Source organism: Balaenoptera musculus, chromosome 3, assembly GCF_009873245.2.
Source record: "Balaenoptera musculus isolate JJ_BM4_2016_0621 chromosome 3, mBalMus1.pri.v3, whole genome shotgun sequence".
NCBI lineage: Eukaryota > Metazoa > Chordata > Mammalia > Artiodactyla > Balaenopteridae > Balaenoptera > Balaenoptera musculus.
This window is the reverse complement of record NC_045787.1, coordinates 21,066,080-21,080,367: the sequence shown is the minus strand read 5'-3', so window position 1 is coordinate 21,080,367 and position 14,288 is coordinate 21,066,080. Positions and strand designations below refer to the sequence as shown.

The window sequence follows — 14,288 nt, the reverse complement described above, 5'->3', positions numbered from 1 at the left end:
TAACTCTTTCGTTTGCTCTGATGGCATTTAGAAGGATGACTGATCCCCAGAGCAGAAATAGGCTATGATAAACATCATGGAACATTTTCCAGGGAAAGTTTGGGAAGTAATTCTCACCCACCGGTAAATCTGTTCATCAAACATATTTTCTGAAATACATCTGCCACTTGCAACATAAGATTATGGTTACAATTAGCAGCTGTTGTCAGCTCCGCTTCACCTCATTAGTAATCATGGATTTCCTAAGTTATAGGGTTGATTATAGCTTTACAGGTTCTGAAAGAACATGTTGTCTCATTTCACACCAATTTTATGCTCAACATATTTAAAGGTTCAATGAATTTTAGAAGAAATCAGTTCTACCGCAGTCAAATAGAGAAGTAAATAAAAAACAAACTTGCTGGTGAGAAATTTAGTGATGTCACCATAAAATGTACATGATTCCACCATAAACTGGAATAAGTGCCTTCATATATACCAGTACTTCTTTAATATTTGCTTGATTTTATTACAGAGAGTAAAATAATAGTAATTTTAAAATCATGTCAATAATATATGGAAAAAAATAAAGGTTTGAACTATCTGTTAAAGCAGTATAGCCATTCTCAAGGAAGGTTTCATAGTTTATAGCTAGAAAACACATTTCTGGAAAGCAGTAGCTGGAGAGGAATAAGCAAACTCATAGCCTAATTATATTGACTTAGTGGAAGATGTACCTGGAATTCAGGAAAGGAAAAGGAATACTATCTTTGATGTAGTCCTACATATTACTGATTCGTTCTAGTGTCTGTAATTTAATTTACATGTTTTTTTGTAGTAGGTGAAAATATAGGGATCTGCTATGTGATTCTTAATTGTAGAGCTTAAAAAACAAACTAACAAACAAACTAGAACCAGAGTTCAGCTTCCACAGTGTCAGCTCGCCTGTGATCTTTTTACCTTGTTATTTTTGCTGCCTATGTGATTGGCTCCTGTTTCTGCAAAAGGTATTCATTCAAAAAATTATGCCAATGATCTTTTTTAAAACTTATTGTTATAAATTCAATATAATGAGATCAATAAAGTATTGTTTTAATAAGCCATCTGCTGGGACACAGAGACAGTTTTGTCTCGTGTTATGTGTTTATCAGCCTCTTTTTGGTCACTTGCTGTAATCCAGTGTACTTATTATCAATAGGTAAACCAGAACATCCTATTCTGTGTTGAAAATAGAGCACTGGCTGCTAAATAAATGAAAATTATCTCTGGGCTTTGAAAAACTGCAAGACATCATTTGCAGTGGGGCAAATTTATAAATACAGATCCGGAAGTTTGCAGTGTTAATGTTAAAATGAACTATTTATAAATCATCAAAGTGACTCTCCTTCATGAATTCTTAACTTGAGAACAGTGCTCTTCAAGGATGAACCTAAGAGTAGGGCAGCCAGAAACACAGACCTATTTTGATCCCACATAAGCTCAAAGTGAGTCAAAGCTAGATCTGTATAATGTTAGAATTGTTAACTATTCCTCAATCATAGAAATCCCCATGCTAATCTCTGGGGCATGTAGCAATGGGCAAAAAGCGATTTTTATTTTACTTCTGATCTTTGATGCAAGTGATAGGAAGGAATCCAAGATCTATTCAGCGATAAGCAGATAATGGTTAACTATTGACCTTTCCAACAATGGAGATAAATATATACAGGTGAATATTATGAATTGAGATTCATTCAACACATAGATGTGGTTATGCTCTTTTATTCGCTTTCTTTGTGTTCCTTTTAGGATTGTTTGTATTCATAAGCAGAATTTGGTGTAAGTACTTTAGGAAAAAAACCCATTTTTTAAATGTTCCAATGACTTTCTCAGGCCACATTAGGAACTAAACTGTAGGAGAATTGAAACCTAGACGTAGGAAACACTCTATTATCTTTTGTCTTAGCACTATTTAAGCAATAAAAATTAAAAAGAGAAAATTTCATATGACTTTTATTCTTGATCTTAGTACATTAATGAGTATTTTAAAAAATAAGAACTATCTCAGATACTTGTCTGACAATGAATGCTTAGTTAAAACTCAACGTAACTCGTGCTTCTAGGAAATATATACACTACTATGCATTTTTATATAATTATTTTTATATTTAGGTTTAAAATTTTTCTCTATTTACTTAGGATTTCCCACCCCAGAAGGATAGTTACTCTTGGGCAGCGACCATATGTCACATGAGTTTATTTTTTTTAAATCCCCAAATTCTTTTTATAGCAACCATGTAGAAAAACTACAATCATAATTATTGCAAAAATAAGGGAATACTACCATTTCCATGTAGCTCTATTGTACACTGCACAACACTTCCAAAGGATAACAAGGTGACTGTCCTGGTTTCATATTTTGGGAGTGAGGTACAGGAAGAAATCTGAGACCAACTATGCAAAGATTTTAGCTATTTTATCTTTGAGATGAAATCTAATATATATACATATAATATGTATATTTTCCACATGCCCAAATACTCACTTTGAAGCAGTATTTGTAAGTTTGAAACAATAATTTTACAAAATTTAGCAGAAAGTAAATTAGGTAAGCACCATCATATACTATATTAAGCTGTTAAAATTTTTGAAATCTGAGTTTACTAATGGATCCCTTAAGTTAAGCATAGTCCTTATAATGATGGACTAAGTCACATGTTCTTTATTAAAATAACCCAAAGAAATCATCGAATTTAGATAAATGTATTTTTATCCAATATTTTTAAAATTGCCAATGTTTCACAATGTTTAGAAACCTAAATGTCTATTTTTTGTCAAAGTCAGTGCCAGACAGTGGATATATTATGGATTTATAATGGGAGTTGTTAATTCCCTAATTCACCAGATTAAAAGGGAGTTCATTTGCTAAGTGTCTTTAATAGAGACCTAGAAAAATGAGGATGCCACCAGATGCTGATTAGCCTGTTAGTTCTCTGTCATTGTTGCTCCTTTGGCTGTCCTTATTCTAACCAGTTTATCCCATGGTCTTAACCTTGCTATACAAAGCCTTATCTATGGACTTTACAACATGGGATTCACCTAAGAGTTTTTTAGAAATGCAGAATAACAGTTCCCACACTAGACTTACTGAATTAGAATCTGTTTTTACCAAGATCCCCATGTGATTCATATGAACATTAATGTTTGAGACACACTTAGATTCCTACATGGCTCAATTAAACAGTCAGCAGCTGTTTGGTAGCTAGTACATCTGTGGTTTCTTGTCATTTCAGTTTTTATTTGGAAAAGGCTAAAGGGAGAGACTGGAGGAAGACCTTTGATTCAGCTGAAATGATCTTTGAATAGAGAACCATTCAAGAGCCATGTATTTTACAACAGCCTCTGCATATTCACTTATAAGGACTCTGTGGACACGTTTTTATGTGTTATTTTCAACATAATTTCAATTTATCTAATGCAATTGACTATCAACTTTAATATGACTTTAATATGTCTCAAGCACTGCAATAGGTCTATGATAGGATAAATTAATCAAGTGACAATTAAAAACTCACTTAAAAGCTGCCACAAGGATTCACGAGTATAACTAAGGACTCTGAAGTACACATAATCATAGAATAGTAATAATGAAAACAGCCAACTATATCAAATTATCTAAATGACAATTACATTAAATAAAAATTCAAGAAAATTATCGGTATTTTACTTGTCATATTTATCAGACCATCGTGTGAACTGCCTATAACTTTAAGAAATGGTAGATGAATTAATAATTTTAAAACAATGCCTGGAATTATGAGTCTCTTTTCTGCTAGATACTCTGTTGATCGGCATTCGGATATGGACCGGATTTTCAGTATTCACTCAGAAAATGGTTCTATTTTCACTTTGAAGCCTCTTGACCGGGAGTCAACCCCTTGGCATAACATCACCATTACAGCCACAGAGATAAGTAAGTTGGAAATACATCCACCTGAACACATTATTTTTCACCAAAGTAGTAAAATAATAGCATTAAGTAGACTCTTTTATTTGAGTGGAATGAATTTCCACTCTTGCTGAATGAATTCTCTCAGCAAGAGCTGAGAGAAATGATTTAGAGTGTGTTGGATTTTTAAATTATTTTAATGATTATCAAATATTCACTTTATTTTAAACTTGATTTTCTTTTACATCTTACTGTAGGATAAAAATATAATCTAACCTCATAAAAATAATCAGTCTAAGAAAATTATCTCTTACAAATAATATTCACTCTTAATTATATTCTCCTCTTTCTATCATGCTCTTCATCTGAACCGTGTAAGAAAGCTGAGATATCCATCAGCAATCCAATCAAGAAGTGAACACCCCAGAAATGATCTGTTGCTAAGTTACAAATGGGGCAAACAGTATCACTACTACTCTGTAAATGAGACTGAAATCTTACACATGTTCTCATTGCAGATAACTCAAAACAAAGTAGCCGCATTCCTGTTTTCATCAGAATTCTGGATATAAATGACCATGCTCCAGAATTTGCCATGTACTATGAAACATTTGTCTGTGAAAATGCAAAACCTGGGCAGGTAAGTTATTATAAACTTAAAAAAAAAATCCTCTTCACGAAGGCAGATGACACTGCATTAATTTACTTGCACATTTTTTTTCATGCAAACTACTGTCAGACCTCCTTGTCATTTGTTTATCTCTCCTTACCAAAAAAATCACAATAATCTTAAAAAGATGACTTTTAAAATATTTTTATACAATCCATGATATAATAGGAAAAATTATAATATATGCTTTAATTTATAGACTAGGTACATAATGAATATCACATATATAAAAATTTCCTACCTGGATTCATAATCATACTCATACTGAGCTATAATCACGAATAGAATGAACATACATTATTAAATAAAACATGAAGTATGAAAATAAAATTGTTCTGTGTTAATATAAAGGAAATCATAATAATTGTCTTGTTGATTACATTTTGCTACTTTGAGTTGCTCAATCAGGACATTTTGGTTTGAGACAAGTTATATTTTGTTTGTGATTTTTCGACTTTAATATTAGTGCGATAAAAAAGAGTGTACAAGAGTTACAAAGTCTTCATATAAAGTAATATTTCAGGTATCTAAAGTAACTTTAAGAAAATGCAGAATATGTTCATGTTTTACACTAATACAGTATTTTACAAATACAAATACTGTATTTTACAAGTACAAACTGCATAAATGTTATTGAAAGAAATTTTAACGAGTTATTTAGATATTTCCTTGAGGAAAAAGTAGGTAGGTGGTAAGAGTCATATATAATTCTATCATGTCCTTTTAATATAGAAAATAAAGTGAAATATAGTCTTTCTTCTATTCCAGTAGAGATTATAATGAACTGAATATTTCTGCCCCCTCAAAATTCATATGCTGAAGCCCAATCCCCCAGTGTGGCTGTATCATCCGAAGACGGGGTCTCTAAGGAAGTAATCAAGGTTAAATGAGGTCATAAAGTGGGGCTCTGATCTGACAGTATTAGTGTCCATTAAAGAAGAGACACCAGAGAGATCACCCTCTATTGTCATACACACGATCAAAGGAAAGGCCATGTGAAGATGTAGCAAGAAGGCAGCTGTCTGAAAGCCAGGAAGAGACCTCTCACTAGAAGCCCACTATGCTGATACCCTGATCTCAGACTTCCAACCTCCAGAATTGTGAGAAAATAAATTTCTGCTATTTAAGCCATTCAGTATATGGTGTTTCGTTATGGCAGCTCAAGCAGACTAAGAAAGAGGTACATACCACATTCCACTTTTATACACAGAAATACAAATGAAGTTTTTATTTTCTTTTTCACCAGCAAAGAATCATTGCACAGTTATTCGGATTAAAAATTGTTTTCCTTTTTTCACTTCGTAACAAGTAATGGGCATATTCTCAGTTCGATGGATGATTATTTTTAATTTGCTGCTTACTTTTCAGAGCATAGCTACAGATTAGTTAGCTTATTCAACTACCCATTTATTAATGGAAATTTGGTTTACCAACAAAATGTTACTCCAGCAGACAGCACTACAGTGAGCATTATAATACATGTATAGTTGTATACTACCTGGGATCATTTTTCTCTGATGAAATCCTCAAAGAAGAAATAAATTTTATCGATAAATACTCATCAGTGCTTCCAAATGGTGCTCAGAATATGTTATATACCTAGTAATAACTTCCACCAAATGTGGATAATTGCTCATTTATTGGGCAACACTAGATTTTAAATACTATCTACCAATATGTAAAATCTCATAATAATTTTAACATGAATTCCTCCAAAATTATTGAGGCTGAACATTTTATAGCTATGTTAGTTTCCCAAGGCTACCATGACAAATTTACACAAACTAGATACCTTGAAATAACAGAAATGTATACTTTGACACAGTTCTGTAGGCTAGAAGTCCAGAATCAATGTGTCAGCAGGTTCATGCTCTCTCAGAAGGCTTTAGGGGAGGATCCTTCCTTGCCACTTCCTAGCCTCTGTGTTTGCTGGTGATTCTTAGCGTTCCTTGGTTTGTGGACCCAAATTACTCCAATCTCTGTCTCCATTGTTATATGATATTATTTCTGTATCTCTATTTGTGTCCATATTTCCCTCTTTTTGTGAGAACTCCATTCACTGGATTAGAGTCCACCCTAATTCAGTATGACCTCATCTTAACTTGATTACCCCTGCAAAGAGCCTATTCCAAATAAAGTCACATCACAGGTACTGGGAATTAGGTCTTAAACATATAATTTGAAGGGACACAAGTCAACTGATAATAGCCTGTAGATATTCTTTACTTATTTATCTATTAGTATGCTTTTTTATTGTTTCATGTGAGTTATTTATATATTACAAAATTAATATTTGATAATGATAAAGTATAATTGATATTAACTAATTACAATTCTTTTAATATATACTACTGCTATTAACATGTCTATGTCATTGTTCATATAATTGGTGGAAAACAATTTTCCTGTTAAAATTAACAAGGTTAAAAATAAAACATAATATAGATGTCAAGCGACTGATATATATTCTCTCTTAAAATATGTTTAAACAATGGCTCATCTAATCATTTCAAGAACTCAGAGTCATACAATGAAAGGATCAATGATTTTTATGATTAAAATATTACTAAATATTAGTTACATTATTGCTATTCTGGAACAGAAGTTTGAGCAAGAATATTAGATCTTATATAAATTTTTCTATGTCATGCGCCAATCTTGTAAGGAGAAAAATCATATCAAGTTTATATTAATAATTATGCACTTTCAGAAGTATTGTATAAAGAAACCTAAGATTACATGTGTCTCTGTCAATAAAATGAACAAAATTATAATTAATATCAAAGAGGAAAAAGTATTAACTAGTGAGTATGCAGGTTGGTATGGCCATAGAAGGTACACAATAACCAAAACAATGGATACATTAAACTACTGTGAAATTCTAATAATTCTTCATCACAGAATGTTGGACTATTATACCTGGAAGTGGTGCCACTATTTGTTTTTGTAGAAGAGAAGTTTGAAAGTAATGGTAATTAAGTGACTGTAATTACAAATCACACAGACGGCAGACCCAGGACTGGAAAACAGGCACCCTGATGTGTAGCTTTGTGTTTTACCCACAATAAAATGCTCAATGGAATTTTTCTGCCCAACCTGTCATTTGCTGCTCCATCTTCACACTGTGGTACACCTCTGACCGACAGGGAGCACAGCTGAGAGGTGCTATAATTTCTCAAATTCAACAATGATTTTACAAAACTTTAGAAGCATTTATTTGTATATTCTTCTAAATTTTGCAAATACCATTAAGAAGAAGAGTAAACAGTTTGAATGAAGTATGCAATATGATTGTAATTATGGCGCCCCATAGCTTTAAAATCTTCTCCTTTCTGGTATTATATGGCATATTGCTCATATTCCCAAAACTATATTTATAGTTTCCTTAATCTCTAGGAGTGGTTGTGCTAAGCACTTTTGTTTTTTTAAAAAAACACATCTGTTATGTCCTTTGCCTTTGAAACAATCATTATCTCGTGGAGGCAACATATTGGTAACCAATTCATAATAATATGGGCTGGTAGTATATATTAACAATGTTAAAAGACAAAAGATTGGTGTGATCAAATTTTTCTTTTCTTTTCTTGGATACTATAGTGGCCAGGAATCAGATAATGATCCATAGAGGTGCTCTACAAACTGATACTTGATGGGCATTTTTCATTCTTCATTAAATAAGTTACATGAGACAGAACTACAAAAAAAGCTTGGCAAAATTTTCTGAAAATGGAATTTTTTGTTTAATTTCAGTATTTAATTTCAGTGATATATTTAAAGCTCAAACACTGATGTAAAATGTCTTGTAATAACAAGAGTTGCTTTGTGTGCTCTATTTAATTAATTTTTCTTTGGTTTTAGTTGATTCAGACTGTCAGTGTCATGGACAAAGATGACCCTCCCCGAGGCCACAAATTCTTCTTTGAACCAGTGCCAGAATTTCCCCTCAATCCAAACTTCACCATTGTAGATAATAAAGGTACAGAACATTTTTGAAGACAAATATTATGAAACCTTAAGAGGCAAAATTTTAAAACTGGTCTTTTTGTTTTTTCAGATAATACAGCAGGAATCATGACTCGAAAAGATGGGTATAGCCGCAACAAAATGAGCACGTATCTGCTGCCAATTTTAATCTTTGACAATGATTATCCAATCCAAAGCAGCACTGGCACACTCACCATTCGTGTGTGTGCCTGTGATAATCAAGGTAACATGCAGTCCTGCAATGCCGAGGCCTTGGTCCTCTCTGCTGGCCTGAGCACGGGAGCTCTCATCGCTATCCTTCTCTGTGTCATCATACTACTTGGTAAACTATGCCCCTGAAAGATATGCCCCTGAGATATGCTCATTCAACTCAAGGAATTCTCTCCCTCGTTACCCAGTGATTGCACGCTGAAAAGCACTCTTCTTTAGAGCTAAAGGCTGAAAATTTTAACTTGTTATTAAAATTGTTCTTCCAATTGAAAAACAATTGAGTTTTTGACTGTGGATAGTTCTAGCTTTAAAGAGACCGAAAGCAAGGATATAATAGCTAGTGATATATATGTATATTTTAAAATGTTTTATATTTATAGTGTTTAGTGTTAACTAAGATGGTCCCATTTCTAAGGACATTTCATTTAATAATTGATTTAATTTTCATATCAACTCTATAAGGTAAATACTTTTATCCTTCTACAGAAAGGTTAGATAACTTACACAAAGTCACTCATTCAGAAAGTGTTTTAACTAGGATTAAAACCCAGATTATTCTATTTCAGAATCCACCTTTCTAAGCATTATCCTCAAAACAAAAGACTACTTTACAAATAATATTCCTAACAAATACTAAGTTATGTATATCATAAATGGAATTGGCCAGTGCATTTAACTTGTCACAGTAAGATAAACTTTTTTTTTTCATAAAATGTGTTAAATGTAGGCGCAACACACCAAATTAAATTTTAAGCTCATTTCTTAAAATATCACTATGGCATTGTGGTCATACCTACTCCAGCAATATTTTCTAAATAAAGTCATGCTTCCAAGTGCAAATGCTTTCTTTGAGCATGCCCTAACAGGACAATGATTTAATTCAATTAAACAGTTGTTCCACTGTAACACATTCCCCCAAAACATGTTTCCATCAAATATTCATCCAAAATGAATGCTTAGGGCAGGAGAGCTAGCCAAATTTATGTCCCAATGCTCATATGTGCTGGCTCCTTTTCACTGCAAATCCTCTCAGGCTATCTGGATAAAATCCCTTTGGCCAGATATTCTTGCAGGACTTCAGTGGGGAACTGATGAAAGTGAGGGGAAAACATTTGTCTCAGTTATGATGATCCAACTATTTAGAAAAACATTTTCGTAGGATGGTTTAGAACTTAACACACTACTACCATCAGCAGCAGCAGCAGTCCACATCTCCACCTGCTGCTAGAAAGTTCAACTCCTCCATAAAATATTTTTGTATCCTCATGGAGATTAAATGTTGGCTTACGCTTTTAGCCAAGTGCTACTGATATCATATTGCTTTATTTGCTCAAATAGTTCTACTTTCCTAATTTAGGACAATATGGAAATATGTATATTTCAAATTTGATTTTTTAATTTCAATATTAATATAACACATACTAACACATAAAGACATGCATGCCTACATGAGGGAACATAATCCACCCCAAAAAATAGGTTTAGATATTAGAACATTATCCAACTAAACTGGATAATATTTTTCTCTACGCAGAAATCCTAGAAGGCTTCTTTTATTCTGAAAAGTCTGCCATCTTTCTGCCCTGGGAAATATAGAAGGCACACAATTCTTGTATTTTACCTTCTCAATTTATTGCCTAAATGTGGAATGATTTTCTATTATTTTAGTCAAAATGGGTTCTAACTCATAAGGTTTCATTATAAAAGTTCTTTAAGCATCCTTGCTGTTATTTCACATCTTTATACTAATGGCTGGACATAGTTACTATATTTCTGAAGTTAGAAGAGTCTGCTTTTTGCAAAATGGTGATATAGCATGGACAATAATATTTTAGACCTATCCTGCTACAGTTTGAAGAAATGTAATTCATAGTTTATATCCATGATACAAGGCAAAGTAGGGAGTTAAAACCTAGGGCAGGGCTTTTTAATCTTTTTGGTTCCTTGGACACCTTTCGTAGTGAAGATGAAGCTATGGACCTATTTAGAATAATAATTTAAATTTATAAAAATAAGACATGTAACACAAAAGGAAATACACTTATCCAAATTAAACAAAAAACGAAAAAGCAAAACGTGTTTAATTATTGTCATATGTGTTTTGTTCTAGAACAAGTCTAATGATTATTTGTAATATATCCTAACTATAATACAATATAAAGTATCTGTGATTTCTATTGGTTTAAAAGTCACACATACTGTTACTATCACTACAGTTTATGTTGATATCCATAATAGAAAAAAATGCTAAATTCAACTTATAGTGAAAATATAACTTTCTATATTACAGAATATAGCATTTTTTTCTACTCCTTACCTTAGTCTCTTTGAATTCCGTTCATATACCCCAGATTAAAAACCTCAGTCGAGGGAAAAGAAGCAGATAATTTTGGCCTGACAAAGCAGAAAACCCTCAGAGCAGATTCTGAGGACCATTTGTGAAAGTTCGTAAACATTATATTAGTTAAGAAACCCTTAAAACTATTTGACTATATGGTTGTTCTTCTATGCATAGAGAATTTATAAATTAATTCATTCAGTATTAAACTTAGAAAGAACGCTGTTTTTCTACTGCATGATTCACTAGGTTTGTGGATTTCAGGTCTATGTTGGACTTAATTTATGATCATCCTTTAACAGAAGAGAGTATAGATATGTCTCATTATTAATGAAAAGTTTTTTAAAATGTCTTCAACATGATTCTGAATATAGCTCAGCACCCAAAGCCTGATCTGTAGAGGTTCTTTTGTTTTCTTCTTACCAATTAGTATGAGCTGAGGAAAGTGTATTGGCCAATATGACAATAGCATTGTATGGGCCTTAAGTGTAGTTACAGGGGCCTCAAGGGCCATGGTGAAGTGCAGTCTCAGTGGAAATGAGTTTGTGTAATCTCAAAACAAAGACTGAGAAAATGAATGGTAGGTTTCTGAGGCAACATGTTCTTATTTTTCAGTAAGACATCAGTAGTATTGACAAAACATTTAACTTCCATAAAGTAAGGAAAACCTGGTTTTTATTTCTCCCCAGCAATGTATAAGTATGCTTTTGGAAAATATTCTTTATTTAATTCTTAACTTTCTTATGTATAAAATTATGTACTTGGTTCATTTTCTATGGAAACATATTTTGTTGGAAATCATGTGGTCTTTCTAACGTTTTAAAATGTAATTTTTATTTTCAAAATGTATTTATCTTTCAAATGTTCATTGTCAAATATATGCATAATAATTTAAATTCCAGTAGTATAACAAGAAATAAGGAAGTATGTCATATGTGGGGAAGTTCATAGTTAACTTGATAACATAAGCATGTAAATAATAATACAGCATATAGAGGGAGCACAATTAACATTTCAGCCCCAAAGTTTGAATGCAACTATATATCAAGGAAGTCCTCAGAAAGAAGGTAATATGTGTAAGATGAGAACAAGGTAAGGATGAGTCTGAGTTTTAATTTTATATTGTAGCTTATAAAGTTATATTTCAGATTTTAAGCAGGCTTTCAAAACCAGGTCAATAAAAATAATTAACTAAACAGATGTGACATATGGGAATAGATGAGATTAGTAGCATATATATGTGTGTGTGTACATATGTATGATATATATACACATAACGTATATTATACATACATATACACATGACATATGCATATATTAGAGCAATACTTTGCCTGTATTCCCTTGAGTCATTAATATTAAACTGGTACTCAATTTCTCTTGGGATAATAATGATTGTAGCTTTAGAATTTTAGTATTTTGAAACAAACATGCATTGGGGAAGAATGAGGTATTACATACTTACAGTTGGCTAAATGCATTTGCCATAATTGAACATTTTCAATGCCAGAGCCCCATAGGAGATTGAGTCTTGAAAGTAAATAAATGGCATTGTAATATGTTTCTTTATCAATATAGTACATCCAGTCATTGGCCCAAATCATCCTGTATTTGTGTAGGATAGTTACTCTTTATATCCAAATGAACTTAACACTTGTTACACCACACCAAGGTCACAAATACAAAAGTTAGCTATGTTAATTTAAACCCGAATCATGGAATCTCACTATTTTCTCTCTTTGGTTTTTTCTTCTTGTTGTTGCTGTATTTGTTTTTGTTTGTTTTTGGTTAATAGTTTTAGTTGTGCTGTTTGCTGCATTGAAGAGGCAAAGAAAAAAGGAACCTTTGATAATTTCAAAAGATGATGTCCGGGACAACATTGTGACCTACAATGATGAAGGCGGCGGGGAAGAAGATACCCAAGCTTTTGACATTGGCACATTAAGGAATCCAGAAGCAAGAGAAGATAGTAAATTTAGAAGGGATGTAATGCCTGAAACAATTTTTCAGATAAGGAGGACTGTACCTCTGTGGGAAAATATTGATGTGCAAGATTTTATCCATCGAAGATTAAAAGAAAATGACTCAGACCCAAGTGCACCTCCTTATGATTCACTGGCAACATACGCCTATGAAGGGAATGATTCCATAGCAGATTCACTCAGTTCTTTGGAATCTCCCACAGTAGATTGTAACCAAGATTACGGTTACCTCAGCGACTGGGGGCCTCGTTTTAAAAAACTTGCTGATATGTATGGGGGTGATGATAGTGACCGAGATTAAGAGTATGGTATGACTTCATGGACATCAGTGTGGAAGTACTCTCTTTGTTACTAGATGGAGTGGCCTGCATTCTCTTCCTTGGAGGAAAATTTTTAAAAAATCAAAATTACGAACAATACTTAGGTGTTGTCTTAGTAAGAGTTTGCTTAATCAGTAAGTTTCTGTGAATGAACACGAATGACCTAGATTTTAAAAAGTAATAATAACCAGTTCACCCTCTTTGACTAACAATCTCTGAAGGAAAGTATATCACATCAATAACCAATAAAAAGTACATAAAAGGCTTTTTGTGCCTTTGCTTAGATATAAGAACTTTATAAATAATGTTTTCTTAACTGACTTACAGTCACCTTTACTATTAAATGAAACATTGTGCAAATGCTTTGTAAATTAATATGAAAAAATATATCTCTAAAGAAATAGGAATGACTATTACTGCCATATTTATTTAGTTGAAGAATGTCTTTCTGTTAATTCATTCATATTTTTATAAATGTATATTTATATTTTTGTATTTTTATGAAATAAAATAGTATTTATAAAAATAAATTTCACTTTATTTAATTCCTAGAAGCAGTTCTGATCTCACTTATAACATTTTTTAAACATCTTTAAAGGTAAAACATGATTTACTCAGGGAAAAAGCAGCTAAATTATTGCATGTAATTTGGAAATAGAATGTGGTAGGACTATAGTGAGCTTTGGTACAAGTTGTGGTTTTCTCCTGCAACCACTCGAATATGGACAAGTGTTTATTGAATCACTGATGTCTACCCATCGATAAGGATGTGAGACACATTTACAATATAAAATATTATAAATATACTTGTGAACAATTAAATTTAATTTTTTTGTACAATTCTTTCCTATGGGATCAACCAGTAAATTTTATTGAG

The 14,288-nt window shown here is 32.4% G+C and overlaps 1 protein-coding gene across 4 annotated transcripts in view; it reads left to right on the top strand.

Annotated features, from left to right (window-relative positions):
- CDH9 (cadherin 9) overlaps window positions 1-13,824 on the top strand; it is a 125,374-nt gene extending 111,550 nt beyond the window's left edge. For 3 of the 4 annotated variants that reach the window (XM_036849429.1, XM_036849430.1, XM_036849428.1), the window contains 5 exons: window positions 3,795-3,931; window positions 4,426-4,547; window positions 8,436-8,553; window positions 8,632-8,883; window positions 12,905-13,824. In XM_036849429.1, coding sequence (XP_036705324.1) covers window positions 3,795-3,931; window positions 4,426-4,547; window positions 8,436-8,553; window positions 8,632-8,883; window positions 12,905-13,392 — 1,117 coding nt within the window. In that variant the 3' untranslated portion in view covers window positions 13,393-13,824. The remainder of the gene's footprint in view (window positions 1-3,794; window positions 3,932-4,425; window positions 4,548-8,435; window positions 8,554-8,631; window positions 8,884-12,904) is intronic. The other variant, XM_036849431.1, reaches the window with a different exon arrangement.
- Window positions 13,825-14,288: the final 464 nt, after the last annotated feature.